A 26935-nucleotide genomic window follows, 5' to 3' on the forward strand; every position below is an offset into this window, starting at 1 on the left:
TTTTATTAGATGAAATTTTAGCCCATATAACAAGTCATGTTATGATTAATTACACTCTTAAAATAAAACAAAGTTAACACACAACTCAGATAAACTTTAATAACAGTAGTTTTTTACAATATTAGTCTTTAAAGGGAGCAGTAAAGATATGGTTTCCATACAGTCAAAGCAATTAAATCGATTAAAGCATAAAATATGAATAATATATTAAATAATCCATTATGATTTATATATTGCATTATATTATACCATTTACTTTTTAAAGTTATTTCAGTTTATTGAATTAAGACCCATAGTTTTTGAATTAAGAAATAAATTCTTTGCTTATATTTACTTGTGATGAAAAGGGTCTAAACTGTGATACAAGTCAAATGGTAAAGGGTGCTATAATGAATACTTCAGGAAGATTTCAAAAGCATTCTTACCTAAGAATTAACAAAATTATTAGAAATAATTCTTCCTAATAACTGTCTTTTCAAAAAGAAGAAAAAAAAACATGATATTCATATAGTTATAAACTACCAATCCATTATGAGACCAGATTCCAAATATTCTTTCCTTTAAGATTGACTTTCTGTAATCAAGATAGAATCTGCTTTATTTTATTTTTACCTAATTGCTACTAGCTGGGTGGGTTATATGTTGGGGAAATGTGATGAAGTTCAGAGATAAAGTGTTCTATAAGTATTATCTAAGTCTGCAATGGGAACAATATAGAAAGTGTGGTGGTATCCATGTCGAGGATTACTGATGCTGTTTTTACTCCTTTTTCCTTTATCTCGGGAATATGTATAAATTTAATTTTCTATCATGGTTGGTTCAAATGTACCATGTAAGCAACTATGAAAATCCCTTTGTAGTATCTATTCCTCTAAGTTTTAATAACATAGGATATTTTATAAAAGATTAAGTAGAACTTATTCAAGTTTATCCCTAAATAACATATAGTGGCTAACTGCATATAAGAAAAAAAATCCACAGGTTTTATATGTTTGATTGATCCCAAGAAGAGGCTTGGTTCTGTCACTAGCATAGTGATTTATTCTTAAAGTTTTCCCTGAAAAGTAACAGATTATTACTGGTGTGCTAATTTCCTGTGACCTGATCATTTTCTGAGGGATAGCAAATTCTGAAATTATAAATGTTTAGAGTAACATCAATCATGCTGCTTTTCAAAAGCATGCTATTTTATTTCAAAACCTGTTTAGAAACAAATTTCTTTGTTTGATGGGATTTTTTATGATAAATTCCAGTGCTGATTTGTGTCTAATGACTATCTGTATGCTCTGAAGAATTATATGTGCATTATTTAGCATTATCTTATTGCTTCTCTTTAATAGAATTAAATATCTAAGAAATATCTGTGTAATAGCATATATTAGATTTTTACTGTAGTTATAGTTTTGAATATTAACTATAATAATAGTGCATTTTATTATTCTCTAGTATTAACAGTAAAAGAGATTCATCTTTAGCAAATGTGATTAATTTGTCATATTTGCACACAACTATTGGCCAGAAGTGTTTTAACCTGAAAGGTTCTATGAAAATATAAACTTTTGAGGTATATTATCACATACAAGAATTTAAAGTATTGTCTTTTAAATGAATATTATTGTCATCATTATTAAATGTAACTTAATCAAAAGCCAAACTTCAGGAGTGATATTAAATAAGTCACAAAAAAACTTTCAGTTCCATGTTCCTGAAATCTAAAATGGCGAGAAAATTTTCCCTGACTTTTTAAAATAACTTAAAATATTTTAAGAAAGAAATATTCCAATGATTCTTTTCTTTCTCATGTAACAGTTGGTCTCTGATTAACATTAAACAATTTAAAGACAGACAGGGTATCCTAAAAAAGATTACTAAATACTTTGGGCATTATATCTTTATATTAATTGTGAAACAATTGTGTTTTCCTAATAATTAAGAAGCAGTCACTGACTTTTATAAAAATACTTTCCACAGCATCTAAAATCTGGAATTCAGCATAATAAAGTAGAAACTCTAAACATGCAAAAAGGTAGCATGCTATAGGTAACCAAAAATCTGCAAATGATGATACATATTGTGATGCAGAAAAGCAGAACCTCCTAACAATATGGTTCACAGTATGGCTCAAGATATATAATCTTAGTTTTCATAAGAATTTCATCAATGGAGAGTTATCCAAAGCCTAAGTACTAATACAGTAAACATGACTGAATCATTGGAAAAATATTAGAAATAAAATGTACATTATCACAAAATCATTAGGCTTTTTAGGTATTTATTCCATAGAGATAGACCAAATATAAAAAGTCCTATTTCTTTGGGCCCAGAACACAAGGAAGATTTACCTGTGTGCTAATACAGGCATTTAGCTACTGTGAAATCAAAATTAAATTGCCATCAAAGCAGAATTTCAATATCAGTCAGAAATGCAGCAAATTATACTATAGGGAATGTTGTTTGCATTAACTTTTCTCTCAGATATTTCCTCAGGGCAACATTGTGAAGGCTGACAATGACAATATTATCCCTTCTGAAGAGTACATACTTTTTCATCAAAGATAACAGTAACAGTACATACTGATTTGGACAATTTTCTTTCCACAACTCAAAACAAAAGGAATGTATTGAAATTCAGTGACTTCAATAATTAAACTTTAATAAGTGCATTAAGAAACAGGCGGCTGATGATCTAATGCATAAACTGCTCTTTCCTTACTGTATTTTTCAGACCACTTGTGAGTTAGTTCTAGATAAAGACTTGGTTTATAAGGCCGGTAATCCAAATATACTGTATTACTGTTTCTTTTGGGGACAGCTTTTTCAATCTGAGTTCCTTCATGCCACTCATTAAAAGAGGTGATAGAAATTAAACTGGGGCGGACCCGAAGAGCAGCATTCAGAGCAGCTTCATAATACTTCCCATTAACTCGGTTCCGAGTGTTGTGCGTGTTCCATGGACGGATGCTGGTATCTATGTATCCTGGACCCACACTTGGGATAAATATTAAATTGTAGCTATCACAAAAGTGTTTTAGGCCAGCCCAGTTCTGTTGTGATGAGCCATAAGTAAAACCATTTGTGGCAAAATATGTATAAATTCCATCAAAACCACTGTGAAGAATTTCATATTTATGATCTTCTTCTACCAGAAGTGCAATAAACAATCCATCATAAGGAGAATTGCGAACACTCTGAGATCCTGATATGGTTAACAGATTGGCCCATTTTTCAGGCTTTGTAATATAGGAATCATAGACATAAAACATAGGAAGAGTGTTGCCAGTCCTAGTCTTATACCTGTAAAAGGCTGGATGATTTCCATATCTAGAACACAAACATATGTAAAACTGAAATGAATATTCACAATTCATTTGTCATAGACAAAAAGTGTTTATATACTGAAAATGAAGGTTATCAGAGCAATTTAAACACATTGTTCAACTTCTTTGGGGAATAAATTAATAAGTATAATCATTAAAAGTGCCTTTTAGTTTTATACATTGGAAAATGAGATATTGGCTATTTCAGGACATCACCAAACTAGAAATCAATAATCTCATATTGAAGTTTACAAATGATGAATAATGCCATAAAAGCCCACTATTTCTACATGAATATATGAACTAATTTAAAAAAAAATCAGTAATAAATATCCCACTGTTGCTAACAAGTTTCTTTGTAAGGGAACAGCAGCTGTCACAGACAAAATGTAACTGCATTAATAATTCTTTCCTTGTAATCAGACTAAATATAAATGAAACATTAAATATAGGTTCTTTGCTATAAAAGCAGTTCACAAGTGACGTCAGTAAAAGGGCAGAGTAGGCAGGTCCAACACCCACTCCTCCAGAGAAACAATGAAAAATAGGTAGAAACAATTGGAATGAATATCGTCAGAATTCTAGAAAATGGTTAAAGACTTATAGCAACCTAGCAAATGCTGAATCAGGAAAAAAGCAACTTAAAAACAGTAGGAAATTTTTGCAACGGTTTTATCTGCCCTTGCCACAGTCTCCAATTAATAGGCAGAAACTGGCAAAATGTATAAGAAAATATGATCCACCTCCATGCTGCTTGCAAGAGACTCACTTTAGATCCAAAGACACAAATAGGTTGAATGAAAGGATGCAAAAAGACATTCCGTGCAAATAGCAACCAAAAGAGTTGCAGTGGCTCTCAAGTTAAAACACAACACTTTTATTTAAAAGGCAAAATTCTATATTCATAAGATTTAAAGAATAACACCTATCTAAAATGTCAAATAACAGAAATCATAATAGCATAATAAATATGTAAAACAGTAAAAAAAAAAGCCATCTTTATTCATACAGAAAGTGAACTCGAAGGAATTTCCAAAATGTTTCACAAAATGATTGTAACATTTATTACAAAAACAGTTGAAATTTATTTTATTAAATATGCCAAATCATACCATTAAAATCAATCATTAAAATCTCTCAAATATAATTTAAATGTATTCTTCTAACAGTAATTATCATATGGTCATACAATAGCAATTATGAACACAGAAGAGACTCACTTGTCTATAATGTACTTGACATTTTTGTACATGTTGTTATCATCTCGATTACTATATGGTTCTATGTGAAAAGTGACCTGAAACATGCAAAAAAATTTATTAGAGGAAAAATTATCTATAATGTAAAAATAAAATGAAAGGCTATGCCAAATTTCTAAAAAGTGGTTGATTTAAAAACTTAATTTAGGATGAATACTTATTGAATACAGAAGTTACCAGAGAAATCTAATAGTAATAACATTAACAACTGCATTAAATACTATGCTAAAAATTTTACAATTATCTCAGTTAATCTTCATTACAATCTATAGGTTAGTTACTATTATCACCTCCATTTTCTAACTGAGGCAGTCAAAGCTAAGATGGGTTCAGTAACTTGCCTAAGATCACTGAGAATATATAGGAATATATTCTATATTCAGACATATCCCTTAAACATGATCCAGAAATATCTGGAATTTTTTTGTGTGTTTCTATTAAGTTTAAATGGAGTGAAAAACAAATTTCTGAAAAATGATAACAGTTACTGTATCATTAAAATAATTTACAAAAATATCTAAATTTAATTTATACTAGAAATAAAAGAATTTGTAAGAAAACTACTGAAAAAATAATAGCCACTAATACTGTAAAGGACAATAATTTTCAGAATGCTGAAGTTACTGATATGGTTTACATAATATCACTAGTAAAATAGAAAGCAATACCAAAAGTATTTTTAAAATAGTGTGCACAGAAGATTAAACCTTTTTTAACTAAAAAAAAAAAAAAAAAAAAAATCCCAAAATATTACCTGTAGATACATCAAGAAAAACAAACTATGGCTAGTAAAGTCATTTTGTATGCCACTTCTCACTAGTAATGTAGATAATACAGATGATATTTCCCTTAAATGACAGTCCTTTAAGATTAATAAAACAAAGATATGAGAATTTTCACTTTCATTCCTATTTTACTGACTTAATGACAACAATCAAAAATATTTATGGCAATGTAATAAACCTACTGATACTGTTTTAATTTCAGGTTCTATGAAATACTTACGGAACTAGAGACTTTTATGCCAATTATTCAAAATGACTGTTTTCAATTACCCAATTAAAGTGGAATGTATTTTGCATTAATCAGTGCTCCTAGTTTTCACAGAACCAATATATTGGAGTCAGACAGCATTTAGTGAAAATACTATTCTCTACTTTCAATAAAATAGAATTATGGTAACATTACACAAAGGAAGTCTTTGTCAGTAACAACCTAAGGTTAAATTCATTTCTGCAGTGTATCATTAATATAGCCAGAGCGGTTAGATTTTTCAGTAGCTCTGGTATTTGATATTTAACTTCAATTGAAATAAAGATTGGCAAGGGTGTAGCTATTTTCATTCTCTTATATTATGTTACCTTGAGTTATTCTTCCTTTAGATGCAGTGTTCTATGTTCTAAGTTAGTTTCCATTTTATATATAAAGGACACCACATTTCAAAATGAATTTGCTTTTAAAGCTGCAAACTATAAATGGCTTCATTCTTTTGAAAATTCAGATCAATATATTTGTAGAAAATGCAAAAAGCAATTATTGATGAATATGTAATATTTTGTAATTTTCTGCATATATTTCTAACTTTTCAATTGCAATAATTATTTTACAGATATAATTTATGATGTGATCTAGTTGCTATTTCTCTCTTCCCTTTGGAAAACTATTAGACGAATATTAAAATAAGCTTAAAACTTACAGGATACTATAAAATTAAATATTTGTATAGTAATTATAATTAATAATTAATAATTTGTAGATTAGGGAATGAGGATCATATGAACATTCCCACACAATCCCCTTTCTCCTCTCTAGTGATAACCATGCCAGTCTAAGTGAAAATCTGATCAAGTTTTTCTTCTTTTCCAACACTTCTACTCCCCACCTTCATCCCTACACACCCTCCACCCTCCTACCACAAGAACGAGGAAGATTTTTCTACTCCGATGGTACCATGATACTTTGTACTTTTCTCTTCCTGCAGTTGCTTGTGTTTCTTTGTGGCCTCCAGTAAATAACAAGGTCCCTTAAGGACAGAGAAAATATCTTATTCTTCTTAATACTGTCAGCAACTGGAATACAGCATCTGGTACAGAGCAGGCAATGAGTGAGTGAGTGAGTGAATGAATGAATTCATTCATTCATTCCAAGCAACCTTGAAGAGCAGTCAAATTAAATTCTAGGTCTTCCATGTATATTACATTTGGTAAGAGTCACCAAGTTTTTACCATAAATTCACATTATTCATTTAGGTACAAAAAGAAAAAAAAAGGGGGAAAGAAAAGAGGTCAAGCAAAGTATAATATGTTTCAAATGAAACTGAAAAATCATTTAACAAAAAGAACCATGGACATACCTACCACACATAATAGTTTCACATGGACTAAAATCTAACACATAAGTCTGAGAATCAGATATATTGATGACTCTAGGGCCACAGGCCAAATAGATAATGGATTCTGATAAACCAATAGTATGAGACGTGATTTATACATAGTTAGGGGAAAAAAAAAAAAAACCTTGCTACCCATGAACATCTTTTGTTATATTTATTTCTAGAAACCTTATATACTTTGTTATTGTAAATGGAATTATAATACACATATAGGAAAAGTGCAGATATCATATATGAACAACTTAATCAATTTTCACCAAGTAAATATATCCATGTAACTTGAACTCATATCAAAAAGCAGAACATTTCTGGCACTCCTTTGCAGAAGAGTTCTTTGTCCCCTCTTCTAGACTCTCCTGACCTATAATAGCAAACACTGAGTTTTACCTGTTTTTTAATTTTACAGAAATAGGATCATAGTGCTGCTTTGACTATTCTACTACTTGTCTTTTTCATGAGCATAGGCAAGCATTTCAATTGAGAATATATTAAGGAGAAACGCTTGGTGTCAGGTATGGCGTTATGTTCTGTTTTAGTAAAATCTGCCAAACAGTTTTCCAGGGTGGTTGTATCAATTTCACTCCCAGCAGCAGTGTACAAGAGTTACAAATGATTTCATATCCTTGGCATCATTAGGCATTATCAACCTTTTCAATTTTAGCCATTCTGGTGGTCATGACTGATTTTTATATATCATTATTCTATCTAAAGTTTTAATTGAAAAAACATGGTGACAACAAAGTATTTTACATTTTAGTGCATGAAATAACAGATGCTCAGAGTAGTCAGAAAGACTACAAGCTTGGAAAAAAATGAGTAATCTGAGAGTAAGTATGTTTTCCTCTCATTAATAAAAATTTTTTCTAATATATTTATAAACTTTGGGATTAGCCTGTCAAATTTTATATTAAAAATCTTATTGAGATTTTTAACTGAGATTGCATTACATTCACAAATTATATTATATAGATACATAGATTTGAGGAAAATGGCCACTTTGCGATTTTGAATCGTCTCAGCAAATTCATGTTTCTCTATTTATGCAGGTCTTGCATATCCTTTAACAAATGCTATAAATGTATTCATATACCTACTGCTCTGCTATTTTCAATGTACTTTTCCCCATTTTTTCCCTGATTCTATTTTTGCTTTAATATAGGAATCATATTGATTGGTTTATTATATTTTCTTTTTGTTCCAGCTAATTACTAAAAGATTTTTAGACAATTTTCATGGGTTTTCTAGGTATGTATCATTTGCAAAGAATGATAATTTTATTTAGAACTGTTTTCTTTTTTGTCCTTTTAAGTAGTCAAATTGCTGTTTAGAGTCTCCATAATAGTACTGAATAATTCTGATAACATAAGGCATTCTTGTCTTAATCTTGATTTACTGCGCATAGAAGTATGATGTTTGATAGAGGTTTATAAAAGATACCTTTTATCAAGTTAAAGAACTGTCTTGTACTTTGGTTATTAAGGGTTTTATTAGTAATGAGCTTATTTCTTTTTTCTTAAATTTTCAGTCCCCATTAAGATGGTCATGTTTTATCTTTTTTAAATAATCAACGAAATTTTATATTTACTTAAAACTTACACAGTGTTTGCTCTGTGCCAGACATTAATCTAAGTGTTCACCTACATTACTGCATGTAATCTTTATAACTACTCTGTGAGGTGGGTTTTGTTACTATTTTCATCTTAGAGATCAGAAAACTGAAGCACCAGGGTTACAAGCACAGCTATTAAGTAGCTGAGTCAGGACCTGAATCCAGGCAATTTGGATTCAGATTTCATACCCAGGGAACCATTCTTAGATTCCTACTAATAAACACGTCTTATCTAAATTTTCTTTAGGAATTCTGCATCTATTTTCATTTGTTGTATTAGATCATAAGTCTCTTTCTTGTGCTATTCTTGTTTCATTTTGGATCAGGATTGTGCTATGACTATAGACTAAGTCTGAAAGTTTTCTATGATAACCAGCATCCTAGATGGCCCCTAGTGATCGCTACTTCCTGCTATTCATGCACATCCTTCTGCAGTTCCCTCCTGCACTGCACCCACCATGCCTAGAACAGGGCAGAAGTGATAGTATGTCACTCCCAAGATAAGGTAAGAAAAATACTCCAGCATCTATATCAGACTCTCCCTCTTGGATTCTTTCTTTGAGGAAGTCAACTGCCATGTCTTGAGGAGACTCAGTAGCCCTGTGGAGAGGCCCACATTGCAAAGAACCGAAACCTCCAGTCCAACAGCTGCAAGGAACTAAGGCTTGTCAACGACCACATGAGCGAGCTTGGAAATGGATTTTCTGGCTGACCTTGACTACAACCACACAAGAGACTTTGAACCAGATTCACCCAGTTAAGCCACTGCCAGACTCCTGACCCTTAGGAATTGCATGAGACTATAAATGTTTGTTGTTTTAAGCTGCCAAGTTTTGGTGTAATTTATTACACAGGAATAGATGACATGCATACTTTCCACTGCATTTCAATATCATCTAAGAATCAACTGTTCCTTGAAGGCTATATAGAACTGATAGGTAAAACCTGGTGTTTGGGGGAAGATAAATGTTCAGTTACCTTATGTTTTCCCCCCTAGGGTCAATTCATATTTTAAAATCTCTTCCTGCACAAAAAATTAATGTTTTTTATATTTTCCTTAACACCTGTCAATTTTTTGTATATTCCAAATATGCTGATGTAAGGTATTACCTATAGGTGTTCTTTCCTTTTGATTTTTGATGATATTAATTTATTTCTCTCTCTTTCTGTTAGTTTTACCAGTGGTTTGTCTATTGTGGTTTTTCTTTCCAAGTTGGAAAATCATGATTAATTCACCCAGGCTACTGATGAAGTTTTGCATTCTATTTAATTAATTTCTCACTTCCTCCTTATTAATTCTTCCTTCTACTTTGTTTTAGCTTATTTTTTTATTATTGTTCTCTTTCAAGCATTTGTATGGAAGTGGAAGGCTCAGTTGACTTATCTTCCATCCTTCTTGGTTGCTAATTTAATATTACAAATTTTGCTTTCACAATAGAGCTTTGGCAAAATCTCTTATCACTGTAGTATTGATAATGCAGTTTTTTAACTGCTACTTATTTTCATGTCACATGAAATTTCAGGTTTGATTTTCTCTTTAAAGCAATTCTATTTTTAATTAATTATAAATTACAATTAAAATCTGTAACATTTTAACATTTTTAAAATGGCCTTAATTATGGTCTTTTAGTTGTATGAAATAGATAGTGAATGCAGACTTTACGGTTATCATTTTTGTGCATTTATTAAGATTAGATTTTTGAAATGTACCCTTGGATTTTAAAAACAATGTGTATTCTCCTGCTATTCAGTATAATATTTTCCTTTGTAGTATTATTTAAATCTTTTAAATAATTTCTGAAATAAATCAATACAATATTATATTGTGGGAAATTTTCCCTTATATATATAACATTTCTCAATAACTGGGTAGAATATCCTTGGTCTAATAGCTGCCTTGATATTTTCATCTGCATTTTATATGTATTTATAAGACAAATGGAAACTGGAGTTTGACAAATTTTTGAGTAAGTCTATGTGCTGGTTTGAATCTATTATGCACCCTACAAAAGCTATGTTCTCTTAATCCAGTCTTGCAGGTGCAGACTTATTGTGGGTGGGATATTTTGATTATGTTGTTTTCATGAAGATGTGACCCACCCAACTGTGGATGGGATTTTTTTATTAGATTATTTCCATGGAGATGTGACCCCACCCATTCAAGGTAGGTCTTAATTAGTTTACTGGCATCCTCTATGAGAGGATAAAATGCAGAGACATTTTGAAGAGAGCTCAGTGTTGCTTAGAGAGAAAACGCCGAGAGACATTTTGGAGACAGCTGTTGAAACCAGAACCAGGAGAGAAGCTAAGAGATGAAATCCAGAGTTTGCCCCAGAGAATCTAAGAAAGGACCCCTGGATGCTTAGAAACACCCTGGAGCTGGGAAAGAGAAACTAAGACAGAAGCCCAGAGACATTTCTGAGAAAGCAACAGAAACCAGAAGCTAACCCTGGAAGAGGCCCAGCAGACTCCTGCCATGTGCCCTCCCATATGACAGAGGAACCCCAGATGCCATCGGCCTTTCTTCAGAGAAGGTATCATCCTATTGATGCCTTAATTGGGACATTTTCATTTCCTTAGAACTGTAAATTTGTGAACTAATAAACCCCCACAGTAAAAGCTGATCCATTTCTGGTATTTTGCCTTCTGGCAGCTTTAGCAAACTGGAACAATCTATTTTCTAACTACTCTATAAATAAAGTCATATTGTTGACCCTTATTCTTAGTAGATCCTTGATACATAAAAGTTTCACTGATCTCTGTTTTATTTTCACAAAACATTTCAGTCCTCCTTTTCTGGTAAATAAATAAGAGATTAATGCAAGATATGGTTAGAAAAATAGTGAAGGATCTCAAGGTCTGAGACTCATACTAAGTTACAGTTACTTTCCTTATGAAATACAGAATCATTAAAAAAGAGTTTGTCGTTATTTTCAGATAAAGTTTTGAATTAAAATGACTAATCCAAAATTGTAATTACTCTCCCCTTGTCTACAAATTAACCTATGTATAGCTTAGAAATAAAATAAAATACCTTCAGATTATATTTATGAGCTTTATCCAAAATAGTTGGTACCAAGTCATCAGTAGGTTCCCCATTTTCATCACTTGAATCAGGTGGGTACCAAGACAGGGCTAGTACACCTAATAGAAAAGACCAAAAAAAAAAAAAACAGAAAAGAAGAAGAAGACAGGAACAGTAGCGATTACAGGTTTTGTTTTTGTTTTTTTTTTTTAAAGCACAGTATGTACCAAATGGTTCACAATAAAAAAGAAATATTTTAATAAAAAGTTGTTTTTATTAACTTACAGACTACATACAGTGGTTTCATTACTTAGCATAGTTAGTTTTTATGAAGTCTTTATCAGGCATCATTATCTTTTAAAAGATTCAAAAGAAAGAAAAACAATATTACAGTTCCTACCTGTAGTCCCTACTTACTGTTGAACTGGTAAATTACAAAATAGGTGTCAGAAACATAAGCCTGCCAGAAATCACTAACTGGAAAGGGACTATTTCAGATCAATTAATTTAAAGCCTCATTATATAGAGATATATACATGGTATTCAAGCTGCTGAAAAGCAAAAACAAAGAAAAAATCTTGAAGGCAGCCAGAGACAAAAGATAGAGAAAGATATGTACAGGAGAAGATATAAAAAATAATAGAAAAAGAGATCTTAAAAAATTACATCAGAAACCAAAGAAGACAGAAGATAATGCAGTAGCATTTTTAGAGTTTCAAAAGCAAACAAAGAAACAAAAACCACAAAATCCCCAAACCTGCTCACAGAGTACTGCATAACAGAGGAAACATCACTCACAAATAAGAGACAAACAAAACTTTACTTCATTGCAAACAAACTGGTACTACAAGAAATGTTAAAGGGAAATTTTCAGGCAGGATGAGTCTGATACCAGGCATACACTTCAATCTACACAAAAAATGTGTGAAATGCTGGAGATGAAATAAACAAATGGGAAAAAAAAAGATCCACTTTTTCTTATTTTTAATTGATTTTATATATATATAATTGATTATATATAAAGTTGGAGCTAGTAAACTATGGCCTACGGACCAAATCTTGCCCTCTTCAGGACAAATCTGCTATACCTTTGTTTACATATGTTTAAGGGCACTTTCATGTTTCAGTGGCAGAGTCGAATAGTTGAAAAGAAATGATGTGGCCTACAAGGCCAAAAATATTTACTCTGGCCCATTACAGAAAATGTTTGCCAAGCTCCGGTTTACACCAACGATACTAGTAACATACAGTGCCTTAAGTACTAGAAGAATGTACAATAACAATAGCAATACGTATGGGAGGGAAGATTTGGTAGTATGTTGTTGTAAGGTCCCTCTACTACCCAGAAAGTGGTATCTCACTGGTAAGTAGACTGATTGTATAAAGGTATATTTGGTAAACTCTAGGTTAACAACTAGAAAAAAAGTGAAAGCAAATGTTTTAAATAATAAACAAATAATGGAGACTAAATGGAATCATAACAACTGCTCTATGAATCCAAAAGATATCAGAAATAGGAAATAAAAGAGACAAAGAATAATAGATGGAAGAAATAGGAAGCAGCTAGCAAGATGGTATATTTTAATCTCTCCAATCATATCCATAACTAATTTTAAATGTTCTAATCACATCAATTTAAAGACAAAATGTAAGACTGTATTAAAAAAGGACTAACCATATGCTATGTATAAGAAAACCACTTTAAGTATAAAGACATAGATAAATCAGAAGTAAAAGCATGGAAAACGAGAAACCAGTCAAACACTAAGTGATCAAACAAGGTTGTAGTAGTTATACTAATGTCAAAGAAATTTCAGAACAAAGAATTCTACCAAAAATAAAGAAGAATTTGCCTTAAAACAAAAGACTTAATTATCCAGTAAGACATAATATTCCTAAATGTGTAAGTACCTAATAGAAGAGCTGCAAAATATATGTAGCAAAAACTGATAGATCTGAAAGGAGAAATAGATAAATCTACAATTATACGTGGAGATGCCAATACTCCTTTCTCAGTAATTGACAGAAGACGACAGAAAATCTGCAAGGATAGAGAAGACCTGAATAATAAGATCAAGAACTTCACCTAACTAATGTTTATAAGAAACTCCATTCAACAACAGCAGAATACACATTCATTTCCCATGCACATAGAATATTCACCAAGTTAGACTACAGTATAAACCTCAACAAATTTTAAATAATGGAAATCATAAAAAGTATAGTCTCTAGACACATGGAATTAAACTAGAAATCATAGCAGAAAGATATCTAGAAAATTTCACATGTATTTACAAATTAAATTATTCTAATTAACACATGGGTCAAAAAGTAAGTCTCAAGGAAATACATATATATATATGTATATGTATATAGGAAAGTGTATTAAACTAAATGCTATCATTTAAGAAGAGTCTCAAAGCAGTATACTAATAAGCTTCTACATTAAGACTACATAAAGAAGACCAAATTAAGCTCAAAGCAAGGAGAATCAAGGAAATAAAAAAGATGAGAGTAGAAATCAACTGAAATGAGAAAAATAGAGAAAATCAATTAAGCCAAATGCTGGTTCACTGAAAGAATCAATAATATGAATAAACCCCTAGACCTCTAGACAAACTGAGCAAGAAAAAGAAGAGAAAAACAGCAAATTATCAACAGAAATGAAAGTAGCAACAACCACACAAACTCCTCAGACTTCAAAAGGATAATAAAGAATACTATGAACATTATGTTCATAAATCCGACAAAATAGATTAGATAATTTCCTTAGAAAGACAAAAACTACTAAAACCCACTCAAGAAGCACCATTTACAATAGCAGTCCCCTAAAAAAAAAGGTATTTTCAAAAATGTAACAAACTTTGGGTACGATTTATATGCTGAAAATAACAAAATTCTAAAGAAAGAAAACCTTTAAAAACCGTTCTTAGAACAACACAGATTTATTATTTGACAGTTCTGCAGGTCAGAAGTGTGACATGGATTTCAGTGGGCTAGGATCAAGGTGTCAGACTGAATTACATCCCTTTGTGGAGTCTCTAGGGGAGACTCTCTTTCCTTATGGTAGTCAGCTGTTAAAGGCCACTACCTTCTTTGGCTTGTGGCCCCCCTTCTTCCATCTCCAAAGTCAGCAATAGTGGTTGGAGTCCTTTTCACATCGTATCTCTCTGACTTTTTCTTTTCCTTCTTCTACTTTTAAGGACTCCTGTGATTAGATTGGGCAAACCCAAATAATCCAATCTCAGGGTCAGTTGATTAGCAATCTTAATTCTGTTTGCCATTTAACATCTTCACAGATTCTGGGGATTAGACATGGGCATTCTTGGGTGCCATTATTCTGAGGACTCCACTAATTTTTCTAAGATTAAATAAAAATAATAAGGTATCCCTTGGACTCTTTAAAATCTAAGTTATCAATACAAGACAGAATATATGATGTAATTTGATTTACTTAAAAAGACATGAGACATGAAGAGCTTGCAAATCTAGCAAAGGCTTCTATAAGCTACCTGACTAAATTTCAATATTATTATAATTGGGGTCTAAATATAATATCAATACTTCATTTTAATTTCATCATCCTTTTCTAGAAAAAAAAAGGTTGGACCAATAGGGTTTATATACACAGTACTTCTAATTTTAAAAGCAGAAGGTCAACTGACTTTTAGTCTGTGATATAATAGTATAATTCACACAGCAATTCAACTTAAGAATAAAAAGAAGGGCATTTATAGCAAAGGGAAAATATGAATGCTAAAGATGAAGTCAAAGCATATTCAACAAGAAAGTAATTTAAATAACCTTCAATGACTATCTTCTTCAATTTAGAAATGCCAGAGTCAGCATGCCAACTCCATGGATTAAAACAGTGTTTTGCATTTGGCATTTTTACAATCAACCTATTCTCTGCCTAATGATACTAAGTATAGCTCAATATTTAATTGGTTAAGAAATAATTTCTTTATTTACAGATAGACTGTAGTATTGTCACTTTTATTGCTATCAAAAGGTTGTTTATTTTTCTCATCAGAAAATTCACCAAAAATTAAAATTTTGGGAAATTGTCAACATTTAAAATAAAAATAATTGCATTATTGACAATGTTTAGAAATAATTTATATTCATATAATATACATAGAAAGTTAAGAAGTGGGGAGAAAAGTTCTTTATAAACATTAGATAGGCAAAAAACTGAAAGTAAAATGAAACTTTTCCTCATAATCACAATAAGATTATAACATAAAAATATTTCTAGCTGAGGGAAAAAAAAACCTTCATGTATACAGTTGAATTTGTATACAGAAAATGAAACCTTCCAAGAATAACCATTTTCTCTGTCAGTAAAGCATAGTTTTTCAGCCATAAAGAATAATTGGTCTTGATTCAACAAAAACTACCAAAAGTGATACAAATTCTTCATAAAAGAGAAAAAGATCATTTGAAAAGGTCCTCCCCCAAAAGTAAATTATTAAATACAGACACACACACACAACACACAAACAATCAAGGCTATTTAAAAATTTACCAAGCTTATTTTATGTCACAATACACATAGAAAACTAGAGCCTTCAGAATATACTAGAAAATTGGATTTTTTAAATAATTGAAAAAACACAAAAATTTCATGGGGGAACGGACCCAGTTATCTTGCATGTATTTGATGCAGACTCACAGAACTCTGCCATGTTTTGTTCACAAGAGAACCCTGCATTTCTATACACATATGAGCGCCACAGTAACTTTGTACTGTTATGAAGAGCCAGAAAAATGAAAGAACATCTATCTTCTTGGTCCTACTGCTAGGGGCTCTAACAAGATTGAGGGAATTGAATAAGGCAGGTTTTGCAAAGGGAATATCAATGAATTAAATAATTTGAAGGCACCAAATTATATTTTTTTCATATTGTTCACCTGTGGGACAATATGACTCGATCTACGTATGTGGAACTGGAGGCCAGAAGGAGAGGGCAGAGGAAGTACGGGGAAGGGTGCAGGAACAACAATAAAGGATAACTGCTGACCTCATCGGAAACAAAAGCCAGAAGTTAATTGCATCCTTGAAGGTGCTGAAATTTTTATAAAAAGGAGAAATGACAAACTGTTAAAGGAAGTTGCTCAGACTGAAGGAAGAAAGCAGATGGAAACCTAGATCTACACAAAAGAATAGAGTGATGACATGGTAAAACATGGATAAATTTAAGACTTTTCTTTCCTTATTTAAACATTTTTTAAAATGCTAATTTACTGATTAAAGAAAAATAATAACATATTGTAGGATTTAAAACTTAGGTTGTAGTAAAATGCACTATAACATTAGCACAAAGAGGAAAAAGGAAGAAAATGGAGACATACTGTTGTAAGTTTTTATGTTTTAATTATATATTAGGTATTATACTGTTTAAAGGTAGATTATAAGATAAAGATTGATATTGTAAACTCGAGGACAATCACACACACAAAAAAAGAAATATATCTAATAAACCAGAAAAGCATTTAAAATGGAATGCTAAATATATTCAGTACAAGAGAAGGCAGAAAATGAGAGGAAAAAGGGACAAACAGAAAAATGGCAAAATAGAATATTTAAAATCAATCATATTTTTATTACATTATATAAATGAAATAAACACAGAAATTTTTAAAGGATTTTCAGACTAGTTTCAAAAAAAAAAAAAAAATGCAAAAAAGCAAGACCAAATTATATGCTATATGCCTGAGGTTTCAAAGAACCAAATGTCCATCAACAGGCAAATTCAGAAACAAATTTGCTATAAACATATAATAGAATAGTACTTAGCAATAAAAATGATTAAACTACTGATTAACTATGGATATAGTTAACAATATGCTTAAATCTTAAAATATCATGCTGAGAAAAAGAACTCAGACATACATACAAAGAAATGGTGGAAGATTCATTTTTGTGAATTACAACATTAACACCTAATCTCCAGTGATGAAAATGAGATTACAGTTCCCTTGGGAAGGGAGTCATAATGAAAAATGGAAGCAAAATGAAACTTTTAGAATATAAAATTCTAGAAATATTTTATTTAATAGGCTGATATTTAAACAGGTATGTATCTTTGAGAAACTTTGGACTGTTTACTTAAAGTAGGAGAATTCACTGTATTTTAGGTAAATCATAATAAAATTCAGAAAGAGAATTAAATTATAAATCAACAAAAACAAGATGTTCAGAAAGGACCCTAAATTAAGAACAATGTAAAAAGTATTGCCTGGATTTTTAAGACCTTATATGGTTTAATTTGGAGGTTAAGAATATAAAAATATTATTAATAACAATGTGAAGAAATTTAATGTTCGCAAAAAAAGGTATATTAATACATACATATACACAACAAAAATAATTACCTATTGAAGCTGAACGCATTTGTTTCATATGAGTTTCTATGACAGAAGGATCCCGAGAGCTGTAACTTCCCAACTCAGGATAAAAGCTAGAGCCAATGTCATCTGGGGGACTGTGTTTTCCTTGTGGATAATTCTTGGCTATTCTAGGATCCCAATGCTCCAAAACTGGATGGTTCCAATGTACATATTTACCATCAAACTGTGGATTTCCATACCAACTGTAATAAAATACATGTAAATAATAATTCAGAGGTGGCAGTTCTTCCAGATTATGTTCAGAGGCTTTGGAAGGTTTCATAATGATTTCGACACTTTTTAAACTCTTGGTATTTGTTTCACTGTTGACTTTGTCGCTCTTTTGGGAATCAATTTTTTCCCCCAAGTGAACGGTTCGTTGACGAAGGTCTGGAAAGAGGTCAAGTCCAAAAGGATCTCCAAACGTAGCTGTATTTGGTCTCAGAGTTTTTAAACCCATCATCATAGAGAAAATAAATAGAATAAAAAGTGACAAAATGATGCAAGTCCTTCTCCGAAACTTTGCCATGATGACATACTTTAAACTCCAAAAAGGTAAATGTTTAGCTGCAATTTATTGGAAAAAGGTAATTAGTAGGTGGCATTAATAACATTTTCCAATATATTCAAACTGAAAACTAAAATCCATAAAGTGCATTACATTGAAAAATTCAGAAAGTGCATTTTAAGTTAATCATATCATCAAATATTGATGTCTGCAAAAGAATCTATATATGAATAGACTAAATGAAAGTAATGATTTGAAAATATTACCTTCATTTGTATGCCAGCTATATTTAGTCAGATAAACATTTTAGGAATTTTATTAAAGAAAGCAAAATATATTTAATTTTCATCATGGACACAGATTTTGCATATATTCAGTATAGAAAGGAACAGTCTTCTATGCCTATGGACTGAAATTTTCTAAATACAAGTGTAAAATTAAAAGATCATAGTTAAAATGAAAGGCTATACTAAAAAGGAAATACGAAAAAACTTAGTCATAAAATGGATTTTTCAGCAGTCATTTTTTAACTAAAATATAGATTTAACAAGAAGGGATAATCACATTTAAAATGACATTTTAAAACAAAATAGAATCAGACAAAAATAAAAACAAATGACAGTAAAGGAAAAGAATTATTACAAGTTAGATATTATTAATTTTTAAAATGTAATTACTTTGCAAGTGTGTACATATACGTATATGCATATATGTATGTATGTATATGTGTATATTTTTATATATATTACACAAATTTTTCCCTACTGTGTATAGACCCTGCAGGCTCTTCCTATCTTGGTAGTTTTTTTAACAATGACAAACAGATGTTCCTTTTCACATTATTTTGCAACATTACTAGTTGTTATTAGAGAGGGGTAGATACACACATGTATACTCTATATAATATGTATATATAATTATGCACAATGTAATATATTATTGCATCTGTGTGGGTATGTACATAATGACAAAGCAAATGTGAAAAAAATATTACCATTTGGTAAATCTACAGGAAAATATACAGGAATTGTTGAATTGTTCATATTTTTGAAACTTCTCTATAATTCTAAAAGTAATTCAAAATTAAAAGGTAAGGAAAAAAAGATTCCCAATGGCAAATTGGAAGATGTGAATGGTTAACAAAAAACCTGCTTATTCCTAGGAAGGCCCAACTCAGGCAGTATATCAAGCTCTATTGAACACCTCGACAAGTACAATTCACATAAGTTACACTGGGAATGCAGCCGCCCTATCACGTTGGATAGGCATAGTTATAATAAAAGCATTTTAGCATACAACTATATATTGTTGCTCTGAAATTTCCAATAAATAAATTCTTCCTTTTGTTTAAAGAAGAAATTATGAATTTTGACAAGTCATGAAAGCAGAAAAAAAATTTGTGGACATAATTTGATCTCAACTATATTAAAGATACACACATACACACAGAGGAAGGAAATACACTTCAACATGTATAACAGTTACCTTTGAGTGATAAAATACTGATGCTTTCTTACTCTGTTTTCTAAAATTAAGACAATTCTTTACAAGGAAGAAAAGTTGGGGCAGGTATTTTACAAGGACTCATCGACAATATTGAATGCTGATGAATTACAGAGAATGGGGGGAATGACTACTGATTTTCAAAATTAGGAAGACATTGATTTTTGAGATGTTGACTGGAGATAAGAGTGGTGAAATTCATAGAAGAGTCACACACATAATAGAAAGAATATCGATCTTGAACTCTGAAGATCTTATTTCAAGCCAGCCAAGTTGACCTAGTTGGGTGACCCTGGGCAGGTCACTTAACAACTTCTTAAAAAAAGCCTAAATGTTTTGTTTTCTGACAAATTGTTCTTTGTATCATGCAAGAAAAAGTATACTGGAGAAAATTTGAAAGAATAATATTTTAATCGAATGGTAAATACCAAGTGGCTTCAGGAATAAATAAAAAGTAAAGAAATATAGTGTATAAATAGCTCTCAAACTTTTTTTACACTTGTTAAGATTCATTTCCTAGATTCACATATAAACATAAAGCACAAAATGCCCATTTTGGAAGCAGCCTTCTTTTTTTTTCCCTCTTGTCTGTAAATGTAATTTCTCAAACTGGTTCCTCCTTCTTTTCATTTATATTAAGTTAATACATTCAGTCAAACTTTATTACATCATTACAGATAATCCATTGGCTCAATCTTTATCCCAAATTACAGAATAAATAATAAATCATCTCAACCTAATAAAAGGCAGCAGAACATTGTGATTATAAATATGGGCTCCTGAGTCCAAATGCCTGAGTTAAATTCCACCTTTGCCATTTTATAGGTATTTGACCTACACAAGTGACCTGATCTGCGCTTGCACCCTCATGTGAAAGTGAGTTATTATCTCATGCATAGGATTTTTGTGAGGATGAAAGGCATTATTATGATCTTTGAATTTATAGCTTATATTGTACATATTACCTATGATGAATTATATATATATATATTTATATATATTATATATAAAATTATATATATATATATAATATATAAAAATAAAGATCTAATCATTTTAAAAGTCCCTTGTAATAAAAATTATGATCTTTTCTTGCAGAAAACGGATGGGGAGCTATTTACCTGGCTTCAAAAAGACAAAGAAGTTTCACAAGTCATGTGGGTAAAAAGAATCACAAGTTCCCAAAGCAGAAAACTACCCGAAGTACTGGCTATTGAAAATCCATTATCTTCAAAAGGCAAGTTACATTATTCAGAATAGGTTGTTTTGAAATTATGGTTCCTATTTTCTTGTTTTGTGCTTTTATCTATTGAAATGTTAGTTTTTGACTTAGAGGTCTAGTGATGTCTAATACAAACTATTAGACACATTCAACTAGCTATAAGTTACAAGAGATCCAGAAGCAAGGTGAGATATATCAATTATTATTTCAAAAGTATTTACTGCTATTCTGTTTCACAGAAAACCCAAAAAGCTTTCACCATTTAATTATCTATTATTAAATTATAGAAACCTCTGGTGCTATTTTTCTGGAGGGGTGTATTGTTTTCTTCTAATCTTATTCAGTGTAAAGCCTCTGGGGATAAATATAGCTAATATTAGAAAGCACATCTGGAACTTGCAAAATTAGTTTCTGTGTCAGGGGCTTTTTTGCCCTGGGCAGTTTTATTGTAAACACCTGTAACCTTTGGTTAACAGAAATTCAGTTAAGTATAATCTTATCCTTCTACTACGTCGATAGCTGAGATATTATATATCAAAATTACCAACTGCTTCTGTTTCGTTAACTGTACAATTTCAGTGTCCCACTGTTCACTACTTATACTAGATTATAAGACATGGAGAAATAATTTCTAATTCCCCTTCCCTAGCAATTGGTGAATCCTAAACCTGTCTCCTGAGTGGGAAAATGGTCTTTTTGTTCCCCCTTAAATATAAATAACCTTGTGTTTTGGCATGTCTGAAAAGAATGTGAGAATGCGAACATGCAATAGCCAAACTTCTGACAAAAACGGCTGGTCTGGGAAGTCTAACTCGAGTTGTTTAAACATCATCATATTTTAAAACACATAATTAGCCACAACACAGTTTTACTTTAAAAAGACTATAAAAAGATTACAGAGAAAAATATTACAACTATGTATATTTTTAACACAATAAATAGTATTTTAGAGAAAGTCAATATTTAACAAAATGAAAAATGCCATTTCAAAAAGATACCTATGCTGACAACTACTATAAAATGTTTAGTGTAAGATAAAAAATTTAGATTTATAGTCATGAAAACAGAAATATTCAAAAGGACCAAAAAGCTGTCAAAAGGATTCTGATTCACTAGATAGTAAAATCTTACCTATCCAGAATATATATATTTATACTTTATATATTTATATATTTTTATATTATATATATTTCTCATTGGCACCCATAATGAAGTACTCTTAAGTATTAAAATACCTTTAAACAGCTTCTGAAGCGTTCTTAATGTTGAATTTAAAAAATATTACTTGACATAATTCTTTTGAAAGAGCCTTTGCAATAACTTAATTAAAACACCCCTCTGATTAAGAATTCTAGCAATGAACAAGAATATTGCTAACATGCTCCATTAGCCTTTTTAATCTAATTATTAAAATTAGATTAAATTATTAAGGAAGTTAATAATTACAGCAAACATAAAAGATACAAAATATTTAAAATATTTAAGATTTATACATATAATATACCAAACTGTAGTTGACTCACTAAATCCAGTCAAATAATCAAGTTCCTTTTAAAGATCAATTTCTGTTGTTGAGATAAAACCTGTACTAGATACAATATTTCACTTTCAATCTGAAGAAAGCAGAAATTCATAAGCAGAGGTGGAAAAGGGTAGAGTGTCCACTTCCCTTTCAGTTCGGAAGTAAGACTTGAGGCAACTGCAATGAGACCCCTTTGGACATTCTTTTACTGACCTAGGATTGTGAACAAGAACAACTGTGGCTTAATTGGAGAGATATGAAACAGAAATCCCAATCCTAACTGGGCCTCAGTTTTCCTATCTTTAAAATAGAGGTTGGACTTCATTAACTGTATAATATCTCCCATCACCTAAAAAATATACAATCGAATCATTTAAGCTAATGTTATGAAGTACTGTTACAAATGATTTGAACAAATCTCCTTCAAATAATCCTTGACTCCCCCCTTTCCCTCACCTATTACATCTAATCTATCATAAACTGTACTGCTTCTACCTCCAAAATACTCCAAGCTCATCTGTTATCTTCATCTCCACCACTACCATCCTACTCCAAGCCACTCCCCCACCTGGATTACTGCCACAGCCTTCTGATATTCCGTTTCTTCTTTCTCTTGGTCTCTTCCAATTTTCCACAAAGACACCGGAAGGACCTTTTTAGAAAGTAATTCAGGTGACTTAAACATTTGCAAAAACCCTTCCAATGGTTTCTCACTGCACTTAGAATACAATCCAAACTCTGAAGTACAGGGTGAAAAGGTAGGATATAGCTATGCCAAGATTCTTTGACTTCACAGTATACCAATCTTTCCTTCACTTTCAGTCCTTCACTTTCAGTCCTTTCTATATTTGAAACACACCAAAACACACCAAAACTCATTCCCATTGTAAGGCATGCATCTTTGTGCTTCACTCTGACAGGACTACTAGGTCTCCAAATCTCCTCCTGGTTTCAGCTTTTATCTCACCTCTTCTGCAGTGCTCTTCCTGAACACCCAATCAAAATAACCACTCACCACTACTCATTGTTCATTATACCACTGGATTTTCGTTAGTTCACAGCAGAACCACTTTCTGAAATTATCTGGCTCATTTGTTTATTCATTGGTTTTCCCCACTTCCCAGAATATACCTATCAGAAGGAGTACAAATCCTGTCTTTTTCCCTGATGTCTGCCAGTGAAAACTCCAAAGAGTAGGCATTCAATAAAAATTGGATGGATGGAAGGCTGGGTGTAAAAGTTAAGGAGCAGCATTTTGGCTTTGGAATCAGGAAGTCCTCCACCACTTACTAACTGCAGGATGCTGAATAAGTTACTTCTATGAGCAAAATTTCTTCACCTATCTTTTAGGATTGAGGTGAGAGCCATATAAGTCAGTTTTAGCACAAATGATGAGCAATGCCTGGAATATAACAAGACACTAAGATTTCTGTCCTTTCAAGTTTCAGATTTGGTATAACTTTAGAAAAAACCCCCAAATTCCTTCATTTAAACAAAAAAATTCTAGCATGCTATTTTGAATTTAACATTAATAAGTCAATTTGGAAATACAAAATTTGTAGGACAGTTTTTCTAACAATGCTTTCCAACTTCCTTTGTTGTTGTTTTCAATGTGGTGCACTTTTAAGTTTCAAAATCTGCAACTGCAGAAGGTTTTGGAGCTCAATATACCTCCCTTCTTGAGACTAAAAACCGGCATTGGTAGAGATGTCAATATAAAGTTTTGTTGGGTACTTTTGAATAGTGAACCAGAAAGTGGAAATGAAAAATAAGAAGGAAAAAAGAAGGGGTCCAGCAAGGTCAGGTCAGGGGAGACAGCAGTGATGGTAATGACAATGATAAAAATTATGATCATATCAAAAGCTAACTAACAGATATTAAACATTCACCATAAGCCAGGTACTTTTCTAAATGGATGTTTTAATCTTCACAACCCAATGAAGTTAGAAACTCGTTCGACACCATTTTATAGATAAGGAAACTGGAGGCAGAGAGCAGTCAGTAACGTTTTCACAGTGTCTAGGCTTAGCAAATGACCAAGATTAAGCAACTAGCAAGTGGCAGAGCAAGTCTGGCTCCAAAGCTCAAGTTCTTCCCCTCTTGGAATTCTACCTTCCCACAAGGTAGTCCACAAACAAAATTTAAAGAATATTATCACTGCAGTTTTTCTGACATGGATGAAAAATGCTGACATTTGGTTATGTTTTCATTGAAAGATTATGGACTTAGAAAACAATGATTAACTGTTACCTACTCCATGAACTATTGTCCAAATTTAATGTGAAGACATTTACTTTCTGATCATACGCTCACTATTCATCACATAAAGCAGCAGTTCTGGAAATGTCTTAAGCACAAGAGCTGAAAATCCACAAGATCACTACACTCCACCGTTTTTCAGGGTTCAAAAACAGTTCAATAAGAATGGGGCACTGCAATGTCATGAAAGTGACTTACAAACAAAGTGATTAACAGCACCAATACCTAGATCTTATATTTTTAAAAATATTACCTAAACAACATGAACAGCTTACTCCTGTACTACTTGTTTTTTAAGTTCCTATAATTAAAATACTACTTTTTCTTAAAGTACTTCCACATTTTTCCTTAATATTTATCCGTAGGGACCTGCAACCAAGTAAAAATAAACTGTCATAACTGTATTTCAATTTGCATCCTGAGACTCAGCAAGGGGCAGTAGTACTGGTGGCCTCGCCATCCTTGCTCTCTTCTCGTGACGCCCAAAGGAACCAGAGATAGGTGACAGCAACCTTGCTGCTGCGCCCCGCTTGCCGCACCCTGACCCGCTATGCCTCTATCCTTCAGCTTTCCGGGTCGGCTCAAGCCCAAGCCTAGGAATGGGGGTTTCAAAAGGACCAGGCGTTGAAAGGCTTCCCACAGTCGCGGAATTTCCACCTTCTTGGGGTAAAAAGGAAAACCTAGGCGGCATAAGATCCGCTCCAAAGAAGAGGCGGGGACGAGGCCGGCGTAGTCGGAAAAGAAGGCGAGAGGGCAATAAAACTAACCTAGATCAAACTAGAGAGGAGGCATTACAGGCCACACCAGCCCCGGACCCCCAGGCTCGGAGCCGTACACCTCCCGCCCGCCGCCCTGGAGGCGCGGGGTCAAAGGGCAACAGCCGGAAAGCGCCGAGCAGATTGGCTGGCGGGCCCGTCGCGCAGACGCTTGGGGCCAGCCGCAGCCGCGTCTGAGGAGCTCTGATTCTTCAGTTACTCACCAAAGTCTGGGAATCCCGGCTAAAAGCTGGGACTCGACCGACTGAGCGGCCTAGGCAGGTACGCCGAAAGCCGAGGGCGGTCTCGGACGAAACCACCCACCACCGCCTCCCAAGAGGCGCGCGCGGGGAATTCCTGGAGCCCCGAGGGGCGGGGCTAGTGGGCGGGACTCCGGGAGACTTGGCCGCTGCAGGCGACTACTGGCCCTTCTTCTCTGGGAGGGGCGTTGATAAAAGACCCGGGTCCTGGCCTGTGGGGAAAAGCGACAGGGTGGAGTCCGGCTGGCCTCGCTTCCTCTTTCTACAACTAGAGATAACCATCCCCTTGTTTAGAAACTGTCTTGTAAAGCTCTGCTGGGAAGCCCTCACAAATAGAGGCCAGTTTCTTTGCTTCTTTGCTTTTAACTCTAGTTCACTGGTTGTTTTGAAACTTTTTCAGTTGAGGAACCATTTTACCATTTGTTTTTAAGTGGAACTTTAACATGGGATCCCAAGGTAAACAGTTGACATTTTTAAGTAATTTGCACATGTGTTTATGATATCATTTGTACTGGAGTACTTATAAAAATAGTTATTGAGAACAATAAGACTGGCTAGAAGAACGATACATTTTGAAATAGGGATTACAACTGAAGGTTTCCATCTTACATCAGCCTCTGAAGCCAAGAGAATTCTTTATTTTGCTTTGGTTACATAGTTACAAGGAAATACTGACTCACAGGCTGGACTTGTCGATACGAACGGTTTTGTAAGGGCTCTATTTAAAAATCTCAGTGGAATTTTTAAAACCAGTTTTAATTCTGAAATATACATATGTAAATGTATACCATATCTGTACAAAATAAAGAAGAAGATAAAGCATACCCACGTCTCCACTGCAGAGCTTAAGATACAGAAAAATACCAGTATCTCTGAAGCCTCCCGCGAGGCTCTCCGGCAAAGCATCTCTT

At 32.6% G+C, this 26935-nt stretch overlaps 1 protein-coding gene across 4 annotated transcripts; it reads right to left on the reverse strand.

Annotated features, from left to right (window-relative positions):
• Window positions 1-26134, reverse strand: MANEA (mannosidase endo-alpha). 4 transcript variants are annotated; one of them, XM_037843898.1, is made up of 5 exons: window positions 25989-26134; window positions 17981-18198; window positions 11612-11721; window positions 4538-4614; window positions 1-3321 (listed from the first exon to the last, which is right to left on the reverse strand). In XM_037843898.1, exons 2-5 carry the CDS (start codon window positions 18006-18008, stop codon window positions 2664-2666), a joined length of 873 nt encoding a protein of 290 aa, XP_037699826.1. In that variant the 5' UTR covers window positions 18009-18198; window positions 25989-26134; the 3' UTR covers window positions 1-2663. The 4 variants fall into 4 exon arrangements, with proteins under 4 accessions (XP_037699826.1, XP_037699823.1, XP_037699824.1 ...); XM_037843895.1 differs by having other exon boundaries at window positions 17981-18562; XM_037843896.1 differs by lacking the exon at window positions 25989-26134 and adding an exon at window positions 25777-25982 and having other exon boundaries at window positions 17981-18562.
• Between the last annotated feature and the right edge of the window lie 801 nt (window positions 26135-26935).

This window comes from Choloepus didactylus, chromosome 7 (assembly GCF_015220235.1).
Source record: "Choloepus didactylus isolate mChoDid1 chromosome 7, mChoDid1.pri, whole genome shotgun sequence".
NCBI classification, from domain to species: Eukaryota; Metazoa; Chordata; class Mammalia; order Pilosa; family Megalonychidae; genus Choloepus; species Choloepus didactylus.

Coding starts and splice junctions, on each gene's coding strand:
- MANEA (XM_037843895.1), bottom strand. CDS start 18,524: ATGGCAAAGTTTCGGAGAAGGACTTGCATCATTTTGTCACTTTTTATT. Junction 11,722..17,980: donor AATGCGTTCAGCTTCAATAG/GTAATTATTTTT, acceptor CTTTTCTATTAG/GTGTACTAGCCCTGTCTTGG. Junction 3,322..4,537: donor GTCAAGTACATTATAGACAA/GTGAGTCTCTTC, acceptor TTTGTGTTCTAG/ATATGGAAATCATCCAGCCT.